This window comes from Balaenoptera borealis, assembly GCF_965194805.1.
Source record: "Balaenoptera borealis genome assembly, chromosome: 4".
NCBI classification, from domain to species: domain Eukaryota; kingdom Metazoa; phylum Chordata; class Mammalia; order Artiodactyla; family Balaenopteridae; genus Balaenoptera; species Balaenoptera borealis.
The window spans coordinates 107558626-107581597 of NC_138861.1; the positions used below are offsets into that span (position 1 = coordinate 107558626).

The 22972-nt window shown below is 36.6% G+C and overlaps 2 protein-coding genes across 3 annotated transcripts in view; one reads left to right on the plus strand and one right to left on the minus strand.

The window, feature by feature from the left end:
* Nucleotides 1-22972, minus strand: part of BST1 (bone marrow stromal cell antigen 1) — a 249487-nt gene that overhangs the window by 100721 nt on the left and 125794 nt on the right.
* Nucleotides 1-22972, plus strand: part of FBXL5 (F-box and leucine rich repeat protein 5) — a 48782-nt gene that overhangs the window by 15375 nt on the left and 10435 nt on the right. For both annotated transcript variants that reach the window (XM_082389496.1, XM_082389495.1), the window contains exons 5-9: nucleotides 705-887; nucleotides 3260-3385; nucleotides 6115-6263; nucleotides 6872-6954; nucleotides 7827-8552. In XM_082389496.1, coding sequence (XP_082245622.1) covers nucleotides 705-887; nucleotides 3260-3385; nucleotides 6115-6263; nucleotides 6872-6954; nucleotides 7827-8552 — 1267 coding nt within the window. The remainder of the gene's footprint in view (nucleotides 1-704; nucleotides 888-3259; nucleotides 3386-6114; nucleotides 6264-6871; nucleotides 6955-7826; nucleotides 8553-22972) is intronic.

Below are 22972 nucleotides of genomic sequence, written 5' to 3' on the forward strand. Positions count from 1 at the left end.
AGTTTTCCTTTGGAAAGTTGCTACTGAAATAACCCATTATAGGAAATTGGATATCCAATGACTGTTTTCTATAATAGCTGCTAACAAAAGATTCCTGATAAATGTATACCAGCATTAGAAATATTTACATTATATTGTCTCAACTGGCTCATAAATAGGATAAGGTTGAGGCACCTAAAGGTTATAGAGGTCAGATTTCAGAGTTCTTACATGAAACGTGAAAATCAAAGAGGAAACACAAGGAAGATGCTGACTGGAGTTGTAATGCATGAATGGAAAACATTGTGAGATTTGTGTGCATCATTAAAAATGCCCTGGATTTCTCATTATCTGACCGACTCTACACTTGCTGACTTAAAGCTGTATAACCTGTTGGGTTCCTTTTTCAAATGATGCTTCTTATGCTACAAAGTGAGTATTGTTTTTTCTGTGACGCCTTTGTAAGAGGAAGTAAATCCTGTGTTCATTATTGTAGCTCCCACTGATGAAGTATGATTTGGACCACGATAGTTTAACCCTACAGGTTCTTAACAAGTTTAACATCTCCATGTTACCTCTAATCCATGTTATTTCCTTTTCACATCTTGCAAGCAGGAAGGAGTGGACTTTAGGCACTGGATTTTATTTATAGAAATGTGATTGTAATTTCTTACTGCATTTGCTCTTATAGCCTTTAATGTTAAAGGTTTTCTTTTTTATTTCAGAAGCGGAAGTGTCAGAACAATCCACAGGTATAGCTCATCTTCCTCCTGAGGTAATGCTGTCAATTTTCAGTTATCTTAATCCTCAAGAATTATGTCGATGCAGTCAAGTAAGCACTAAATGGTCTCAGCTGGCAAAAACTGGATCACTTTGGAAACATCTTTACCCTGTTCATTGGGCCAGAGGTAGGTAAATGGGATGCTTAGTTTGTTTTAAAAATATTTCAATCTATTTTTTTTTTTTTTTAGGTATATACTCATAGACATTAATAAGCAAGGCCAGGGAGGGAAACTCTGAAAGGTTGACTAAAAATAGGTTTCATAGTTAGATTATATGTCTTTGTATACATTTTTTAAAAGCTAACAATTCTGAAGTATTCATGAGTGAATTACATGATGTGTGCAATTTCCTTTCAAATAATTAGGAAAAAATAGTTGGGGATGGAATGAAAAATAATTAGCAAAATGTTGATAATTTTTTTTTTTAATAAATTTATTTTATTTTATTTATTTTTGGCTGCGTTGGGTCTTCGTTGCTGCTTGCGGACTTTCTCTAGTTGTGGCAAACAAGGGCTACTCTTCATTGTGGTGCATGGGCTTCTCATTGCAGTGGCTTCTGTTGTTGTGGAGCACGGGCTCTAGGCGCACGGGCTTCAGTAGTTGTGGCTTGCGGGCTCTAGAGCACAGGCTCAGTAGTTGTGGCACAGGGGCTTAGTTGCTCCGTGGCATGTGGGATCTTCCCGGACCAGGGCTCGAACCCGTGTCCCCTGCATTGGCAGGCAGATTCTTAACCACTGTGCCACCAGGGAAGCCCCGATAATTGTTGAAGATAGGTGATGAGTACATAGGTGTTCATTATGCTACTTGTTTAATGCTGCTTATTCCTACTTTTGACTATATTTGTAATTTTGCATAACAAAACGTTAAAAATAAAATTAATAGGTTGTCAGAACAGCTTTAAAGAATTAGATGAGTATTTTAAAAATACAAAATAAATTAATTCTATAAAATTTAAAGATGAGGCACTGTTATGTTTCCCTTTTGATGGTAGCTCAAGATAACTGAATGTATTTTTGTCTTTAGCAAATTTTTTTGTGATTAGTAATGCCTCATTCTATAAATTACAATTTCATATTAGTTAATTTCATTGTGGTAAGTTAGTTTTACATGTGAACAATTAAAGAAAATTTTGCTTTCATGAGCATATAATGCAGTCATGGGATAAATACAACTAATATGGCATATATTCTGTCACTGAATTAAAACAGTTTTTCTAGGTGAGTACCTCAAATTTCACATTAATTTTTTTTAGTTTTTTATAATTTGTCACTTTGACATGGAAATATATAATTTTACATAATTAAAGTATGAGTCTGATTTAAAAATTGTTTTATTTTTTATATCAATATGTAGCACTTTTAAATAAGCTTTTGTTAGATATATAATATTTTTTACATGAAGCTATTTGGAGTATTGGGTAGACTTATATGATCCAAATGATTAGAATTATTTTTATGCGGAGTAATTTTTCTTATTGTAGGATAATATATTAAGTGAAAAGTCAGATAAGGCAAGTATGGATATATCACATACTTTTTTATTAGCTGTATTTTTGATTATGAAGAATTACTTATTAGGTAGTAATACGTAATTAGGTACTGTTTGATATAAAGATCAAATATGATAATGCTATGCTAGATTTGTGTGAAATTAACCAGATATTAAATATGCTGCTTTTTTTTCTGTTTTTAATATGCTTAAACAAAAAGTTCCAATAAAAATGGTTTTAATTTAATTTATTTATGGTATTTGTTTCCTGTGATTCTTGATCACAATTGATTTGACCCCCTGCAGGGGATGTTTTGAAATGCCTGTGGAGGCATTTTTGTCCCATTTTGTAGTATTACACTGGCATCCAGGGGGTAGAGGCCAGGGTTATTGCTAAACACCCTGCAATGCACAGGGAAGCACTCCACAACAAAGAATTACCCAGCCCAGAATATCAATGGTGTTAAGGTTGAGGAGCCCTCACTTAGATGTAATGTTAGGAATTCAGTAAAGTAATTCTGCATTGTCTTGCACTTCACAATCATGTAATTTAATTGCAGCGTATTCTCCAGGATCTTTAAATTTATGGTTTAATTTTACCTTAATCTTTCCCTTTTTCTGTTCCCACCTACTTCTGAATTGCTAATTCACTACTGAGCACAAAGTCTTGCTTCCTTTTGTTTATTAGCAATTGTCTTAATGGGGGTATTGCTGGAGCCAGTGTGAAGCCACAGTAGGGAAAAAGGTTAGGTTGTTTTCAGTGATTTATGAAATTTCATGTTAAGACTGTTGATAATTATTTTTCATAGTTTTTTGGTATGTCTGAAATTGAATTCTGTGCTTATTTAAATGTAATTTTTTAAACCACAATTGTTTCTAACAATAGATGGCTCATTGTGTATGGCTCACATATTTTTTATGTGCAGACATTTTTGTTATAAATAGGTTATTTTTTTGTAATGGTAGCCAATCTAATCTTATTTTGTTCCTTTTGTTTATTTGTTGAGTAGGTGACTGGTATAGTGGTCCTGCAACTGAACTTGATACTGAACCTGATGAGGAATGGGTGAAAAATAGAAAAGATGAAAGTCGTGCTTTTCAGGAGTGGGATGAAGATGCCGATATAGATGAATCTGGTAAGCTGTGTCTGGAATTAAAATTGTTACATGGTGCTTTAATAATTACTGTTACATTTAACAAGTACTTAGGTGCTAGGATTTATGTATTTTGTGTTTTCTAAAAAAACTGGTGTTTTTAAGCCTACTACTTTTTAAACTTTCACGGAATAGTAAGCGTATTTAAAATTCTGTTTAAAGTAATTTTTAAATGTATATAGGCTTGTTTCCCATATGTTTTTATATTTATTTAAACACTTTAAAAAAATCAGAAAATGATGGCTGTTTTCCTTATTGAAATAATATACATTCATTATAGTGCCATGCAGTTTACAGTGTGTTTTTAGGGCCACTTTATTTGATCAGCTCAGTAGTATATATTGAGTCGTGTGTGGCCCAGAGGAAGGAGCATAAAGCTGTTGAACCTGTTTATTAATTTGTACACAGTCATGCCACTTGCCTCACATGGTGGTTATAGAATTAAGAAGTAATATATATGAAAATTCTTTGTAAACAGTAAGGGATTATATAAACTAGTGTAGCTATTCATTAAGCACCGTGGGAGAATTCAGGGGTGACGAAGACTTTATCCCTACCCTCAAAGAACTCACAAACAAGAGAATTTAGAATACATGATTCTTAATCAAGGTACGTATTGGAAAATGCTGTAATAGAGGTGCAGAAAGATGCTCTTTGGGAATATGGAGGAGAAAGACACAAATTCTATCTTAGATGTTACTTTAGATAATGATTATTAAAAGATGATGAAAATAGTAAAAAAAAAAAAATTAATAAGATATTCTTCTACTTCATAAAACTGAACCTGTAGGAATTTTTTATTTAGAAGTTGCCCACTTACAGTAAGCTGGTCTGACAAAAGAACTAAACTTGTGGAAAGTAAGGAATATAAATACAAAGATTATTGTTTTAGCAGCAAGTTTATTTTTATGAAATGAAGGTGCAAAACACCTTGGTATAGTTTTAAATGTTTGGAAGGTGTCATATAAGGAAGAGGTCTATTCCAGTTAGATTTGGTGATTTGCTTATCCTGTGGCAGGCACTTTCTGGGCATGAGGTTAATAATGAACAAAATGGGAAAAAAAAAAATCCTTGCCTTTGTTTAGCTTAAAATTTGGAGGGGGAGGCAGGCAGTAAACACAGGCAAAATATATACTGTATTAGATAGTGTTAAGTGCTGTGGAGAAAAATAAAGGAAAAACGTGCCAGGAAGAGAGGTAAGAAGTTACCATTTTCAATAGATTGCGTAGTTAAGGTCCCTTGAGAAATTTGAGCAAAGACCTCAAGGAGTTAAGGTCTTTACTCAGACGTCACCTTAGGGAAGACTTGATTTATCCATTCTAAAAAATCAATTCATAATACCTGTGTTGAGTTTTAAAGGCTTTATCAAATTTAATGTGTTTATCTCAGCACTTAAAGATAGAGAAAGAGATGGCTGTTGTTTTCTTTCATATTGAGAGGGAAAGGTTAAGGTTATAGTGGTGGAGCCTTTCTAAGGTCATATATCTGTTTAGCTGTTTAGTGTATCTAAGAGTAAACTTTGGATCTGTCATCTGTGTTAGTGCTTTTTCAGCTTAGCTGTCTTTACTAGTCTTGTAGAGAAGTTATTATTCTTCATAGGATGTTTACTTTTCTTTTTTTTAGGATTTCACAGTAAACAGTACACATTTAGATAGAGCCACAGAAACAAAAGAATCATTTGGAAATAAAATTGTAGTAGAATAAATAGGGTTCACTAAAAGTCACTTTTACCCCTATATTTCACATAAATGTCTAACTAAAGGAGGAATTTAGAATAATATCTGTAAACATGGAAACAGTCAAAAATTCAGAATTATTGTTTCTATTTATATTCCTTTTGTCAACTACACTCAGTTTTGTTTTAAATGAGACTTCCTCAGCTTATCCTGTTAAACTGTTTTATGTTTGGAGACATTTGAGTTAGGTCTTCAGGTAAGCAAAAAAGCAATAGGATCCTGAGAAAGGTGATAAAATTATTAGTTTATTCTTTTTGGTGTAGTGTGTTTTTTTTCCTTATATCAAATTGGAGTTTGTAGGGTTTTTTTTTTTTTTTTTTTTTACTTGTTGTTACGGTAGTGCATCCTGTTGTACACATCTAAACTCTGCAGAAGTTATTAAGCAGAAAACAAAAGCCATGCTCATTTTTAATTTCTTAAAAATTCTAAGGTACTTTTCTTTGCTTGATTCATTATGACCAGCCTAACTTAATTGTTTCAAATCTCTTCTAGCTCTGTGTCCCTTTTATTGATATTTATGTAAAATAATGACTGACACTTTTTATTATTTTTATTATGGTTCATTTTCTTCTTGATATCCTATATTCTCTTGAAGAACTTATACTATTCTTCAAGTAGTAAAAGTTTTTTCCAAAATTTTTTCAGTGCCTGAAACTGGAGTTATTTTTATCTTCCCTCTGCTAATTAGCTTGAGAAGAAAATTACCTTCAACCTTGAAGCATGTTAAAAAATTCTTCCTTTCATTCCCATTTAAACCTTTTTTTTTTTTTCTTTTGTCTCTTTTTAGTTGACGTCAGACCTGTTAAATATTAAGTCCTGGCAAATGAGAACTTGTCCATTTAATTTGCTTTGCATATATAGGGGAATTTAAAAGGAGAGCAAAAAGTATTTCATATTTAATGATTTGGTGATTCCTTGAGTAGCCTAATCATAATTAGTGTATCAAGTTCTTAGACTTTTGAATTCATTTTACAGAAGAGTCTGCAGAGGAATCAATTGCCATCAGCATTGCACAAATGGAAAAACGTTTACTCCATGGCTTAATTCATAATGTTCTACCGTATGTTGGTACTTCTGTAAAAACTTTAGTATTAGCGTACAGCTGTGCAGTTTCCAGCAAAATGGTATGTATAAATTAGCACTAGTTTGGGTATTAAGAAAAAGTAGCAATGATCTACATTTTGTTTGCTTATTCCTGAGTTTAATTAAAAAAAAATAACAGTTTACCCATGAGTGTACCTTCCCATGGGTAGGCATACACTGCTAATTTTCATCTTTTTTCATTTCAGTTCTCATAGTAATCTTTGTACATAGATATCATTGTCTATACATTATAGAAAAGGAAACATAGACTGAGAGGTTAAACAGTTTATTTAGTTTCACAGATGTTAAGTGATCAAGCCCAGTTTTACGTGATTCTTTATAATGTGTAAGGCATGGTAAGATGGGCAGGTGAAATTAAATCACGGTTTTATAAAAGACTATCTTGTGATATCCTACATTAGAATCTCCTTGGGTATTCCTTAAGAATGTAAATTTCCTGGGTCTAATCTTAGAATTACTAAAATAGATTTTCTGGGGTTTCATCACAATATATATTTGTAAGGCAGAATTGAAGTGATTTTTACATGCAGAAAAGTGTGAGAACCACTGGAAATATTACACTAAAAGTTATGTCTCTAACCTAACTAAATTCTGCAGATCTTCACGGTGACTTTTTTTTCCCTCTTAGGTTAGGCAGATTTTAGAGCTTTGTCCTAACTTGGAGCATTTGGATCTTACCCAAACTGACATTTCAGATTGTGCATTTGACAGGTTAGTTATTTTTGAATATATAAATTTAATGATTTCTTAACTGTGAATCAGAATTGTTCTGTAGTTTTTCATTTACATAATTGCAGTTTAATCATACTCTTACTTTCTACTATCAGATTTTGGTCATGTTGTGGTAATAGCACCCTCCAATTCTTTGCTCTTGTCCTTAGGTCCCAGCTGATTCAAAACTTATATATGTGTCATCTTTATAATCTTGTACTGTGTCTAGGCTTTTGAGCCTTGCTGTGTAACCATGTAGCTTGGTACTGTGTTTTAAAGAAGTTTTCATTTTCAGTTGGGCTCCCAGTACCATTTGGCAAAGCTCCCTCTTCATAGTTATTCTAAAATTCTAACACTTCCTTCACGCTACCCTCAGGTTTTATTTCCTTGGATGCTGCTACTTTCCTTCTTATTCTACCTCGCCCTGCTGTTTCCCACCCTAGCATTTATATCAGCACCTCTTTTCCTATTTCAGAGGGAGAAATGTATTCTTCTCTGGCTAAGGCTAATTCTCTACCAATTCCTAGAGCTTGTTCTTCTGGATCTTTCTCCTCTAATTATTATTTTCTTTCTTTCATGTGTGTACAGCCTTTCCTCTATTGGTTATTTTCAGGATGAAAAACAGTCTCTCCCTTCCATACCCTTCTCCTTTCCTACTCTTCTTTTGGGTTAGCAATACTCTTGGTTTCTAATTACTCTTCCTGTCTTTTCATATTCCTAGCATTTAAAGTAGTGGCTAACAACAGATATTCAGTAAATGATTGATTATATTAGATTTAAAATCTTTCTTGTAGTTTCCATTTACTAACGTATAATCAAATGCTTTTGAAGAATTTAACAATATCCACTAATAGTCTCGTTACCTCTTATAGTTGGTCTTGGCTTGGTTGCTGCCAGAGTCTTCGGCATCTTGATCTATCTGGATGTGAAAAAATCACAGATGTGGCTCTAGAGAAGATTTCTAGAGCTCTTGGAATTTTGACGTCTCATCAGAGTGGCCTTTTGAAAACTTCAGCAAGCAAAATTACTTCGACTACCTGGAAAAATAAAGACATTACCATGCAGTCCACCAAGCAGTATGCTTGTTTGCACGATATAACTAACAAGGGCATCGGAGAAGAAATAGATAATGAACACCCCTGGACTAAACCTATTTCTTCTGAAAATTTCACTTCTCCTTATGTGTGGATGTTAGATGCTGAAGATTTGGCTGATATTGAAGATGCTGTAGAATGGAGACATAGAAATGTTGAAAGTCTGTGTGTAATGGAAACAGCATCCAACTTTAGTTGTTCCTCCTCCGGTTGTTACAGTAAGGATATTGTTGGACTAAGGACTAGTGTCTGTTGGCAGCAGCATTGTGCTTCTCCAGCCTTCACGTATTGTGGTCATTCATTTTGTTGTACAGGAACGGCTTTAAGAACTATGTCAGCACTCCCAGAGTCTTCTGCATTGTGTAGAAAAGCATCAAGGACTAGATTGCTTAGGGGAACAGACTTAATTTACTCTGGGAGTGAAAAAACTGATCAAGAGACTGGGCGTGCACTTCTGTTTCTCAGTCTGTCCGGATGTTATCAGATCACAGACCATGGTCTCAGGTAAGTAATCTGTTGCAGAGTATTAGGAAATGGACATGTTCTCATTCTCAAATGGAGTGGAAAATTTTGAATCTAAGTCATTCCTTTCAGCTGACTTACTTAACCGAAAGAGTTAACCACTTCAAAGAGTTGTCCTACTTCAGAATTTTGGAACGATACAACTTCAGCATGAAGTTTCAGTCAGTTCAATTCCTTTGTAATGTGGAAGACCATAAACTTAAAAGTTTAATAAATACTTACAACACAATAAATACATGCAACACATTTTCTAACGTGCTTTAGTGGATGTAAAGATGAATAAGATACAGTTTTTACCCTCTAGGACTTGTAACAGAGAAGAAAATATGTATACTATATTCTGTGTATTAGTTGTGTACATCCTTTAAGGGATGTTGAATTAAAGATTCTATGGGGATCAAAGGAGAGAGAGAGAGACTTCTCATCCAGTTGCAGCAAATGATCAGAAAATGTTATGAAGAGGGACTTTCCTGGTGGTCCAGTGGTTAAGACTTCGCCTTCTGATGCAGGGGGTGTGGGTTCGATCTCTGGTCGGGGAGCTAAGATCCCACGTGCCTCGTGGCCAAAAAAACCTAAATGTAAAACAGTAGCAATATTGTAACAAATTCAATAAAGACTTTAAAAATGGTCCACATCAAAAAATTTTTTTTAAATCTTTAAAAAAAAAAGATAAAATAAAATGTAATGAAGAGGTGGCCCTTAATTGAACCTTGAAGATAGACGAAGGATTTTGATAGGTGGCAGAGGGAGAAGAGACCATTCCAAGCAGTAGGGATCATTTGAGCCCACAGTAAAGCACTATTTAACTGTTGTTAGGGTATTTTGTTGTTACGGTTGTTCTCAGCGTTAATAATTGTTTGATTATCTGTGACATGAGCCTTCAGAAATTGATTTTGTTTTCTCTTTTACCCAGTAATAGACTTGAATTTTACTAGGGCTCCTTAATAATGGAGTGTCAGGCATGTTAAACAATGAAAATTCATCCAGCATAAAGCCTATTACAATACCCTCTTGTCTTTTAAGTATGATCTTTAGCAGATTTAATTGAATTCAGTGGGGATGTTCAGAGGAGTATTCCCGTTTGGTTGTAGAGAAGGATGTGTATTGGGGAATAGTGGGAAATGAGGCTATGACAGAGTTTGAATTCAGGGAAGAATTCATTTGGGGAATGGGGAACACAGGAACTATCTTACTTGATATTATTTGGACTGGTAGCTTATCAAAAAAGCTCAATCTGAGTGCAGCTCAGATTTTTAAAAGTGTAACTCCTTTTAATCAGATTATTTTGAAGGAGTCTTTCTTAATCATTTAAATATTTATTGAGCATCTATTGTGTGACTTGCCCTCTTCTAACTGCTAGGGATTCAGAATAAATGAGACAAATTTCCTGCTTTCATAGAGTTTATAATCTAATGGTAGAAATAAGACAACAAAGATGTAATATCAGACTGAATGTTCTGAAGGAAAGTGAAATCTGTTTATGGGATAGAGAATACAGAGAATGCTCCTTCACATTTGATGGACAGGAAAGGCCTTGAAAAGAAGCAGTTTTTTGAGTAGAGATTGGGATGAAGTTAGAGAGTGAATTTTGTGTGCATTTCCTGGGAGAGAAGCTAAGGAAATAGAAACTACAAATTTGATTTTTAGAAACAGCTTTCTTTTTTGCATTTATTCTGCTGGTTTAAAAAGTATTTCAGTTAACTTAATAAGTTCAGCTGGTGTTCAGGTTTGAGAACAAATACAACTTGTGCAAGCATTCACCTCAACTTGGGGGAACAGAGTTGCTAGTTGGGAGTATTCTGTGTATCCTTTTGTAATAGTCATTATGTTTTATTCAGGGATGGGTAGCATGAATTTTGGCAAGTTGGTTATGGGGCTTGTTAAAAGAGCATTCACTGTAAAAATGTAGGTTGAAAATCAAAGTTTTAAACTAGATTGAAGCCGTAGGGAACATATAGTGTAGTGTGTAGTCTTCGTGCAGCATTATCTGGTTTTCATAGGAATGAAATAAAATAAATTTTGGCTGTCATTGAGTAGAAGTAGCCTGTTTAAATTTTCAGCCTTCTTTGACCCCCTCACATTGCCATTATTGTTTCGGTACAAACTATTCCTTTTCTCCTTGAATCCAAGGCAACTGCTCTTGAGTCTTTTGCAGATAGCATGTATAGTTGGGTCTTGCAGTCAAACATTCTGTCATTTAATCTTTCGGTTTCACAATATGCATTTAATGTAATTACTGATATGGTTAAATTTATGCCTACCATCTTACTGTTTGTTTTCCCCCTGTTTCTCTTTTCTTTATTCTTGTTTTGTCTTTTCCTGACTTGTTTTGGATTTATTAAGTATGGGTTGGCCAAAAATTTCCTTTGGTTTTTAAATAAAAATAAAATACATTTTTCATTTTCACCAAGAATGTTACGAAACAACATATTCACTGTTTTGTTCCACTACCTGACATTTTTGAGGCAACTTCATAATTCCATCTTCCCAAAACTTTTTATCTTTTTGAGCAAAGAACTGTTCCAGGTGCCTTTTACAGTCTTCCAGGGAATTGAAATTTTTTCCACTGAGAGAATTTTGTAAAGACCGAACGAAATAAATGGAAATCCGAAGGTGCAATGTCTGGTGAATACAGCAGATGAATCAGAACTTCCCAGCCAAGCTGTAACAGTTTTTGCTTGGTCATCAAAGAAACATGCGGTCTTGCGTTACCCTGATGGAAGATTATGCGTTTTCTGTTGACTAATTCCGGACGCTTTTCGTCGAGTGCTGCTTTCAGTTGGTTTAATTGGGAGCAGTACTTGTTAGAATTAATCTTTTGGTTTCTGGAAGGAGCTCATGGTAGAGGACTCTGTTCCAGTCCCACCATATACACATCACCTTCTTTGGGTGAAGACCGGCCTTTGTTGTGGTTGGTGGCAGTTCATTTTGCTTGCCCCACGATCTCTTCCGTTCCACATTATTGTACAGTATCCACTTTTCATCGCCTCTCACAATTTGTTTCAAAAATGGAACGTTTTTGTTACGTTTCAGTAGAGAATTGCATGCGGAAATACAGTCAAGAAGGTTTTTTTCACTTATGTGGAACCCAAACATCAAAGAGATTAACATAACCAAGCTGGTGCAAATGATTTTCAATACTTGATTTGGATATTTTGAGTATGTCGGCTATCTCCTGCATGGTATAACGTTGATCGTTCTCAGTGAACGTCTTCATTTGATAGCTATCAACCTCAACTGGTCTACCTGACTGTGGAGCATCATCCAGCAAGAAATTGCAGCACGAAACTTCGCAAACCACTTACACTTTCGATCAGTCACAGCACCATCTCCATACACTGCACAATCTTTTTTTCGTGTTTCAGTTGCGTTTTCACTTTCTTGAAATAAGAAAGCATAATATGTTGAAAATGTTGCTTTTTCTTCCATCTTCAATTTTAAAGTGGCTACACAAAAATTCACTAATTTTGATAAGTTTTTTTTAAATGCATGCTGATATGACAGCTGTCACAAGACAATTTAACAAAATTGTTTCAAATGAACTTAAATACAACTAAGCCCTACTAAAGCCATCTTATGGAAAAAACGAACAAACTTTTTGGCCAACCCAGTACTTTTTAGTATCTGTTTTAGCTCTACTCTTGGTTGGTATATCATTTATTTAGTGTTTGCTTTAGGGTTTGTATGTGCCTTGTAAATAAATTTATAGTAAAATATACAAACCATAAAAGTTACCATATTAACGATTTTTAAAAAAATTTAATTTTTCTAAACAGCAGGTTCTTATTAGTTATCCATTTTATACGTATTAGTGTATATGTGTCAATCCTAATCTCCCAGTTCATCCCACCACCACCCCACCCCTGCCACTTTCCCCCCTTGGTGTCCATGTTTGTTCTCTACATGTGTGTCTCTATTTCTGCCCTGCAAACTGGTTCATCTGTACCATTTTTGTAGGTTCCACATATATGCGATAATATACGATATTTGTTTTTCTCTTTCTGACCTACTTCACTCTGTATGACAGTCTCTAGATCCATCCACGTCTTTACAAATGACCCAGTTTCGTTCCTTTTTATGGCTGAGTAATATTCCATTGTATCTGTGTACCACATCTTCTTTATCCATTCATCTGTCGATGGGCATTTAGGTTGCTTCCATGTCCTGGCTATTGTAAATAGTACTGCAATGAACACTGTGGTACATGACTCTTTCTGAATTATGGTTTTCTCTGGGTATATACCCAGTAGTGGGATTGCTGGGTCGTATGGCAATTCTATTTTTAGTTTTTTAAGGAACCTCCATACTGTTCTCCATAGTGGCTGTATCAATTTACATTCCCACCAATAGTGCAAGAGGGTTCCCTTTTCTCCACACCCTCTCCAGCATTTGTTGTCTGTAGATTTTCTGATGATGCCCATTCTAACTGGTGTGAGGTGATACCTCATTGTAGTTTAGATTTGCGTTTCTCTAATAATTAGTGATGTTGAGCAGCTTTTCATGTGCTTCTTAGCCATCTGTATGTCTTCTTTGGAGAAATGTCTGTTTAGGTCTTCTGCCCATTTTCTGATTGGGTTGTTAGTTTTTTTAATATTGAGCTGCATGAGCTGTTTATATATTTTGGAGATTAATCCTTTGTCCGTTGATTCATTTGCCAATATTTTCTCCCATTCTGAGGGTTGCCTTTTCATCTTGTTTGTAGTTTGCTTTGCAAAAGCTTTTAAGTTTCATTAGATCCCATTTGTTTATTTTTGTTTTTATTTCCATTACTCTTGCAGGTGGATCAAAAAAGATCTTGCTGTGATTTATGTCAAAGTGTGTTCTTCCTATGTTTTCCGCTGAGAGTTTTATAGTGTCTGGTCTTAGATTTTGGTCTTTAATCCATTTTGAGTTTATTTTTGTGCATGTTTTTAGGGAGTGTTCTAATTTCATACTTTTACATGTAGCGGTCCAGTTTTCCCAGCACCACTTATTGAAGAGACTGTCTTTTCTCCATTGTATATTCTTGCCACCTTTGTCATAGATTAGTTGACCATAGGTGCGTGGGTTTATCTCTGGGCTTTCTATCCTGTTCCATTGATCTGTATTTCTGTTTTTGTGCCAGTACCATATTGTCTTGATTACTGTAGCTTTGTAGTATAGTCTGAAGTCAGGGAGTCTGATTCCTCTAGCTCCGTTTTTTTCCCTCAAGACTGCTTTGGCTATTCAGGGTCTTTTGTGTCTCCATACAGATTTAGAAATTTTTTGTTGTAGTTCCATAAAAAATGCCATTGGTAATTTGATAGGGATTGCATTGAATCTGTAGATTGCTTTGGGTAGTATAGTCATTTTCACAATATTGATTCTTCCAATCCAAGAACATGGTATATCTCTCCATTTGTTGGTATCATCTTTAATTTCTTTCATCAGTGTCTTATAGTTTTCTGCATACAGGTCTTTTGTCTCCCAAGGTAGGTTTATTCCTAGGTATTTTATTCTTTTTGTTGCAATGGTAAATGGGAGTGTTTCCTTAATTTCCCTTCCAGATCTTTCATCATTAGTGTATAGGAATGCAAGAGATTCCTGTGCATTAATTTTGTATCCTGCAACTTTACCAGATTCCTTGATTAGCTCTAGTAGTTTTCTGGTGGCGTCTTTAGGATTCTCTATGTATAGTATCATGTCATCTGCAAACAGTGACAGTTTTACTTCTTGTTTTCCAATTTGTATTCCTTTTATTTATTTTTTCTTCTCTGATTGCCGTGGCTAGGACTTCCAAAGTTATGTTGACTAATACTGGTGAGAGTGGACATCCTTGTCTTGTTCCTGATCTTAGAGGAAATGCTTTCAGTTTTTCACCATTGAGAACAATGTTTGCTATGGGTTTGTCGTATATGGCCTTTATTATGTTGAGGTAAGTTCCCTCTATGCCAACTTTCTGGAGAGTTTTTATCATAAATGAGTGTTGAATTTTGTCAAAAGCTTTTTCTTCATCTGTTGAGATGATCATATGCTTTTTCTTCTTCAATTTGTTAATATGGTGTATCACATAGACTGATTTGCGTATATTGAAGAATCCTTGCATCCCTGGGATAAATCCCACTTGATCATGGTGTATGATCTTTTTAATGTGTTGTTGGATTCTGTTCACTAGTATTTTTTGAGGATTTTTGCATTTATATTCATCAGTGATATTTTTCTGTAATTTTCTTTTTTGGTTGTATCTTTGTCTGGTTTTGATATCAGGGTGATGATGGCCTCGTAGAATGAGTTTGGGAGTGTTCCTTCCTTTGCAATTTTTTGGAAGAGTTTGAGAAGGATGGGTGTTAGCTCTTCTCTACATGTTTGATAGAATTCACTTGTGAAGCCATCTGGTCCTGGACTTTTGTTTGTTGGAAGATTTTAAATCACAGTTTCAATTTCATTCCTTGTGATTGGTCTGGTCATATTTTCTATTTCTTCCTGGTTCAGTCTTGGAAGGTTATACCTTCCTAAGAATTTGTCCATTTCTTCCAGGTTGTCCATTTTATTGGCATAGAGTTGCTTGTAGTAGTCTCTTAGGATGCTTTGTATTTCTGCGGTGTCTGTTGTAACTTTTCCTTTTTCATTTCTAATTTTATTGATTTGTGTCCTCTCCCTCTTTTTCTTGATGAGTCTGGCTAATGGTTTATCAATTTTGTTTATCTTCTCAAAGAACCAGCTTTTAGTTTTATTGATCTTTGCTATTGTTTTCTTTGTTTCTATTTCATTTATTCCTGCTCTGATGTCTGTGATTTCTTTCCTTCTACTAACTTTGGGTTTTGTTTGTTCTTCTTTCTGTAGTTCCTTTAGGTGTAAGGTTAGATTGTTTATTTGAGATTTTCCTTGTTTCTTGAGGTTGGCTTGTATTGCTATAAACTTCCCTCTTAGAACTGCTTTTGCTGCATCCCATAGGTTTTGGATCATCATGTTTTCATTGTAATTTGTCTCTAGGCATTTTTTGATTTCCTCTTTCATTTCTTCAGTGATTTCTTGATTATTTAAATAATGTATTGTTTAGCCTCCATGTGTTTGTGTTTTTTACGTTTTTTTCCCTGTAATGATTTCTAATCTCATAGTGTTGTGGTCAGAAAAGATGCTTGATATGATTTCAGTTTTCTTAACTTTACTGAGGCTTGATTTGTGACCCATGATGTGATCTATCCTGTAGAATGTTCCATGTGCACTTGAGAAGAAAGTGTAATCTGCTCTTTTCAGATGGAATGTCATACAAATATCAATTAAATCTATCTGGTCTATTGTGTCATTTAAAGGTTGTGTTTCCTTATTAATTTTCTGTCTGGGTGATCTGTCCATTGGTGTAAGTGAGGTGTTAAAGTCCCTCACTATTATTGTGTTACTGTTGATTTCTTCTTTTATAGCTGTTAACTTTGCCTTATGTATTTTGGTGCTCCTATGTTGGGTGCATATATATTTATAATTGGTATATCTTCTTCTTGGATTGATCCCTTGATCATTATGTAGTGTCCTTCCTTGTTTCTTGTAACATTCTTTATTTTAAAGTCTATTTTATCTGATATGAGTATTGCTACTCCGGCTTTCTTTTGATTTCCATTTTCATGGAATATCTTTTTCCAACCCCTCACTTTTAGTCTGTATGTGTCCCTAGGTCTAAAGTGGGTCTCTTGTAGACAGCATATATATGGGTCGTGTTTTTGTATCCATTCAGCAAGCCTGTGACTTTTGGTCGCAGCATTTAATCCATTCACGTTTAAGGTAATTATATGTATGTTCGATATGTATGTTCCTACTACCACTCTCTTAATTGTTTTGGGTTTGTTTTTGTAGGTCCTTTTCTCCTCTTGTGTTTCCCACTTACAGAAGTTCCTTTAGCATTTGTTGTAGAGCTGGTTTGGTGGTGCTGAATTCTCTTAGCTTTTGCTTGTCTGTGAAAGTTCTGATTTCTCCATCGAATCTGAATGAGATCCTTGCCAGGTAGAGTAATCTTGGTTGTAGGTTCTTCCCTTTCATCACTTTAAATATGTCATGCCACTTCCTTCTGGAATGTAGAGTTTCTGCTGAGAAAGCAGCTGTTAACCTTATGGGTGTTCCATTGTATGTTATTTTTAGTTTTTCCCTTGCTGCTTTCAGTAATGTTTCTTTGTCTTTAATTTTTGCCAATTTGTTTACTATGTGTCTCGTTGTGTTTCTCCTTGGGTTTATCCTGCCTGGGAGTCTCTGTGCTTCCTGGACTTGGGTGGCTAGTTCCTTCCCCATGTTAGGGAAGTTTTCTACTGTAATCTCTTCAAATATTTTTTCGGGTCCTTTCTCTCGCTCTTCTCCTTCTGGGACCCCTATAATGTGAATGTTGTTGCGTTTAATGTTGTCCCAGTGGTCTCTTAGGCTGTCTTCATTTCTTCTCATTCTTTTTTCTTTATTCTGCTCTGCAGTAGTTATTTCCACTATTTTATCTTCCAGGTCACTTATCAGTTCTTCTGCCTCAGTTATTCTGGTATTGCTTCCTTCTAGTTTATTTTTCTTTTCAGTTATTGTATTGTTCATCTCTGTTTGTTTGTTTTTTAGTTCTTCTAGGTCTTTGTTAAACATTTCTTGCATCCTCTCGATCTTTGCCTCCATTCTTTTTCCGAGGTCCTGGATCATCTTGACTATCATTATTCTGAATTCTTTTTCAGGAAGGTTACCTATGTACACTTCATTTAGTTGTTTTTCTGGAGTTTTATCTTGTTCCTTCGTCTGTTACATAGCCCTCTGCCCTTTCATCTTGTCTGTTTTTCTGTGAATGTGGTTTTTGTTCCACAGGCTGCAGGATTGTAGTTCTTCTTGCTTCTGCTGTCTGCCCTCTGGTGGATGAGGGTATCTAAGAGGGTTTTGCAAGTTCTCTGATGGGAGGGACTGGTGGTGGGTCAAGCTGGCTGTTGATGTGGTGGGCAGAGCTCAGTAAAACTTTAATCCGGTTGTCTCCTGATGGGTGGGGCTGGGTTCCTTCCCTGTTGGTTGTTTGGCCTGAGGCGACCCAACAGTGGAGCCTACCAGGGCTCTTTGGTGGGTCTGAAGGCGGACTCTGGGAGGGCTCATGCCAAGGAGTACTTCCCAGAACTTCTGCTGCCAGTGTCCTTGTCCTCACGATGAGACACAGCCACCCCCCGCCTCTGCAGGAGACCCTCCAACACTAGCAGGTAGGTCTAGTTCAGTCTCCTATGGGGTCACTGCTCCTTCCCCTGGGTCCCGATAACGCACACTATTTTGCGTGTGCCCTCCAAGAGTGGAGTCTCTTTCCCCCCGTGCTGTTGAAGTCCTGCAATCAAATCCCGCTAGCCTTCAAAGTCTGGTTCTCTGGGAATTCCTCCTCCTGTTGCTGGACCCCAAGGTTGGGAAGCCTGACGTGGGGCTCAGAACCTTCACTCCAGTGGGTGGACTTCTGTGGTATAAGTGTTCTCCAGTTTGTCAGTCACCCACCTAGCAGTTATGGGATTTGATTTTATTGTGATTGCACCCCTCCTACCGTCTCATTGTGGCTTCCCCTTTGTCTTTGGATGTGGGGTATCTTTTTTGGTGAGTTCCAGTGTCTTCCTGTCGATGATTTTCAGCAGTTAGTTGTGATTCTGGTGCTCTCGCAAGGGGGAGGGAGAGCACGTCCTTCTACTCCACCATCCTGAACCAATCCTCCCATTTTAATGATTTTTAAGTGTACAACTCAGTGGCACTCTGAGTTCACAATGTTGTGTAACATTCAAACATTTCCAAAACTCTTTCAGCACTCACAACAGAAAGTGTAACTATCAAGCAATAACTCCTTACTTTTCCAACTGTCCCAGGCTCCCTACTGTTTTACTTTCTGTCTCTATGTATTTGCATCATTTATACAACATAGATACATCATGTAATTGGAAACATACAATACTTGTTCTCTGTGTCTGGCTTATTTCACTTAGCATAATGTATTCAAGGTTCATTCATGTTGTAGAATATATCAGAACTTCATTCCTTATAATAGCTGAATAATATTCTGTATTTATATACCACATTTTGTTTATCCATTTGTCATTGATGTCATCATCGATGGGCACTTGGATTGTTCTCCCTTTTAGCTGTTGTGAATAATGCTGCTGTGAATATTGGTATACAAGTATTTGAGTCCTTGTTGTCATTTTTTCTTTAATTTCTATAGCAGTGTTTTGCAGTTTTCAGTGTACAAGTCTTTTGCCTTGTTAATACTTAAGTATTTCAATCTTTTTGATGCTATTTTAAATGGAATTTTCTTAATTTCTTTTTCAGATTGTTCATTGCTAGCATATAGAAATATAACTGATTTTTAAAAAATTAATTTATGTATTTTTGGCTGTGTTGGGTCTTCATTGCTGCACGTGGGCTTTGTCTAGTTGTGGAGAGCAGAGGCTACTCTTTGTTGCATTGCGTGGGCTTCTTCTCATTGTAGTGGCATTTCTTGTTGCGGAGCATGGGCTTCAGTAGTTGTGGCACACAGGCTTAGTTGCTCTGCAGCATGTGGGATCTTCCCAGACCAGGGCTTGAACCCGTGTCCCCTGCTTTGGCAGGCAGATTCTTAACCACTGCGCCACCAGGGAAGCCCCTAACTGATTTTTGAATGTGGATTTTGTATCCTGCTACTCTTCCACATTTGTTTTTTAGCTCTTAAGACAGTTTTTTATGGTGTGAATTCTTTAGAGTTTTCTACGTATAAGATCATGTCATCTATAAACAGAGATTATTTTACTTCTCCCTTTCCAACTTAGATGCCTTAAAATAATTTTTTTTTCTAGTGTGATTGCTCTGGCTAGAATTTCCAGTACTGTATTAAATGGAAGCATCCATAGTGGGCATCCTTATCTTGTTTCTAACCTTAGGGGAAGAGCTTTCAGTCTATCATCATTGACTGTGTTAGCTGTGTGTTTTCCATATATGGCTTTTTTTTTTTTTTTTTTTAGGAATTCCTTTATTTTTATTTTTAATTTATTTATTTATGGCTGTGTTGGATCTTAGTTTCTGTGCGAGGGCTTTCTCTAGTTGCGGCAAGTGGGGGCCACTCTTCGTTGCGGTGCGCGGGCCTCTCACTATCGCGGCCTCTCTTGTTGCGGAGCACAGGCTCCAGATGCGCAAGCTCAGTAGTTGTGGCTCACGGGCCCAGTTGCTCCGCGGCATGTGGGATCTTCCCAGACCAGGGCTCGAACCCGTGTCCCCTGCATTGGCAGGCAGATTCTCAACCACTGCGCCACCAGGGAAGCCCCGTATTTTCTTTTAAATCCTTGAGCATATTTAAAATATAAAATCTGTTTTAAAGTCATTATCTACTAATTTCATCATCTTTATTGGTCTGTTTCTAGTGATTTTTTTTTTCTGATTCTTTGAGTGTTTAGTAGTTTTTGATTGGATACCAGGTAATGTGAATTATACATTGTTGAATTCTGGATTTTGTTCTAGTCTTTTAAAGATTACTACTTTGAATCACTCCCTGGTCTGTATTATTTCTATAACTTGTATATATTTCTAAAACTTTTTTTCTTATTGCATGCATTATTAATACTTTGTTTAAATGTTTCTTTCTTTCTTTGAGGGCAGAGAATGTATTTTGCATTTTACTCTGTAGGCCTGTGCCTGACATACTTGGGTATTGGTGATAAAAAGTAGACTAGAGTGATCTTTCTAGAATGCATTTCTTTTTAGTTGTTATTACTCCTTTAAGCGTTTCAGTGAGTCTTATTGCCCTTTGGTTAAAGTTCAGATTCTTGGCCCTTGCTTGCCTCTGTAGTTTATATCTTGTTACCTTCTTTAAATCTCTTCCTTTTACTTCCTCACATCTTCACCTCTGCCAAAAAAAAGACAGCAAGTAGGTAAACATAACACACAAAACCCATCCTTTCTCTAACCATACTCAGTTATTTTCGTTTCCTCCAACATACAGGCATACCTTGTTTCATTGTAGTTTGCTTTATTGTGCTTTGCAGATAATTGCATTTTATACAAATTGAAGGTTTGTGGCAACCTTGTATTGAGCAGGTCTATCAGTGCCATTTTTCTAACGGTATTTGTTCGCTTCATGTCTTTGTGTCACACTTTAATTCTTCAGTATTTCAAACTTCCATTATTATTATATTTGTTATGGTGATCTGTGATCAGTGATCTCTGATGATACTACTGTAATTGTTTTGGAGTGCCACAAACCATATAAGATGGCAAACTTAATCGATAATACTGTCCGTGTTCTGACTGCTTCAACTGGCTATTCCCCCATCTCTCTCCATCTTCTCCTGCCACCCTATTTCCTGAGACACAACAGTATTGAAATTAGGCCGATTAATAACCCTACAGTGGCCTCTAAGTATTCAAGTAAAATGAGTCACACATCTCTCACTTTAAATCAAAATCTAGAAATGATTAAGCTTAGTGAGGAAGGCACGTCAAAAGCCAAGCAAGATAGGCTGAAAGCTAGGTCTTTTGCACCAAACAGCCAGGTTGTAAAAGCAAAGGAGAAGTTCTTGAAGGAAATTAAAAGTGCTACTCCATTGAACACATGAATGATAAGAAAGCGAAACAGCTTTTTTGCTGATAAGGAGAAAGTTTTAGTGGTCTGGATAGAAGATCAAACTAGCCACAGTATTCTTTTAAGCCAAAGCCTAATTCACAGCAAGACCCTAACTCTCTTCAGTTCTGTGAAGGCTGAGGTGAGGAAGCTGCAGAAGAAAAGTTGGAAGCGAGCAGAGGTTGGTTCATGAGATTTAAGGAAAGCAGCCATAACATAAAAGTGCAAGGTGAGTACAGAGGGGAAGTCAGTGCCTGGCTTCAAAGGACAGGCTGACTCTTTTGTTAGGGGTTAATGCAGCTGGTGACTTTGTTGAAGCCAGTGCTTATTTACCATTCTGAAAATCCTAGGGCCCTTAAGAATGATGCTAAATCTACTCTGCTTGTGCTCTGTAAATGAAACCACAAAGCCTGGATGACAGCACATCTGTTTACAACATGATTTACTGAATTTTTAAGCTCACTGTTGAGACCTACTGCTTAGGAAAAAAAAGGTTCCTTTCAAAATACTGCTCAGAGGGCTTCCCTGGTGGCGCAGTGGTTGAGAATCTGCCTGCCAATGCAGGGGACACGGGTTCGAGCCCTGGTCTGGGAGGATCCCGCATGCCGCGGAGCAGCTGGGCCCGTGAGCCACAATTGCTGAGCCTGTGCGTCTGGAGCCTGTGCTCCGCAGTGGGAGAGGCCGCGATAGTGAGAGGCCTGCGCACCGCGATGAAGAGTGGCCCCCGCTTGCCGCAACTAGAAGAAAGCCCTCGCACAGAAACGAAGACCCAACACAGCCATAAATAAATAAATAAATAAATATTTATTTATTAAAAAAAAAAAAAATACTGCTCAGAGGTAATGTACCTGGTCACCCAAGAGCTCTGATGGAGATGTACCATGAGATTAATGTTTTTTGTTGTTGTTTGTTTTATAAATTTATTTATTTATTTATTTTTTGCTGCGTTGGGTCTTCGTTGCTGTGCACGGGCTTTCTGTAGTTGTGGCGAGCGGGGGCTACTCTTTGTTTCAGTGCGTGGGCTTCTCGTTGCAGTGGCTTCCCTTGTCACAGAGCACAGACTCTAGGCATGTGGGCTTCAGTAGTTGGGGCACATGGGCTCAGTAGTTGTGGCTTGTGGGCTCTAGAGCGCAGGCTCAGTAGTTGTGTTGCACGGGCTTACTTGCTCCATGACATGTGGGATCTTCCCAGAGCAGGGATCGAACCCGTGTCCCCTGCATTGGCAGGTGATTTTTAACCACTGCGCCACCAGGGAAGTCCCTGAGATTAATGTTGTTTTCATGCCTGCTAATGCAACATCCATTCTGCAGCCCATTGATCTAGGAGGCATTTCAACTTTCAAGTCTTACTATTTAAGAAATACATTTTGTAAGGCTATGTAGCTGCCTTAGGTAGTGATTCCTCTGAGGCAGCTGGGCAAAGTAAATTGAAAACCTTGAAAGGATTCACCATTCTAGATGCGATGAAGAACGTTTGTGATTCTTGGGAACATATCAAAATATCAACATTAACAGGATTTTAGAAGAAATTTATTACAACCCTCATGAATGACTTTGAGGGGTTCAAGACTTCACTGGAGGAAGTAACTGCAGATTAGAAATAGCAAGAGAACTAGAATTAAAAGTAGAGTATGAAAATGTGACTGAATTATATCTGTGATAAAACTTTAATGGATAAGGAGCTGTTTTTTATGGATGAACAAAGAAGGTGGTTTCTTCCGATGGAATCTACTCCTGGTGAAAATGCTGTGAAGATTGTTGAAGTGGCAACAAAAGATTTAGAATATTACATAGACTTAATTGTTAAAGCAGTGGCAGGGTTTGAAGGTAATTGACTCCAATTTTGAAAGAAGTAGGGTAAAATGCTACAGAGAAATCATTCGTGGAAG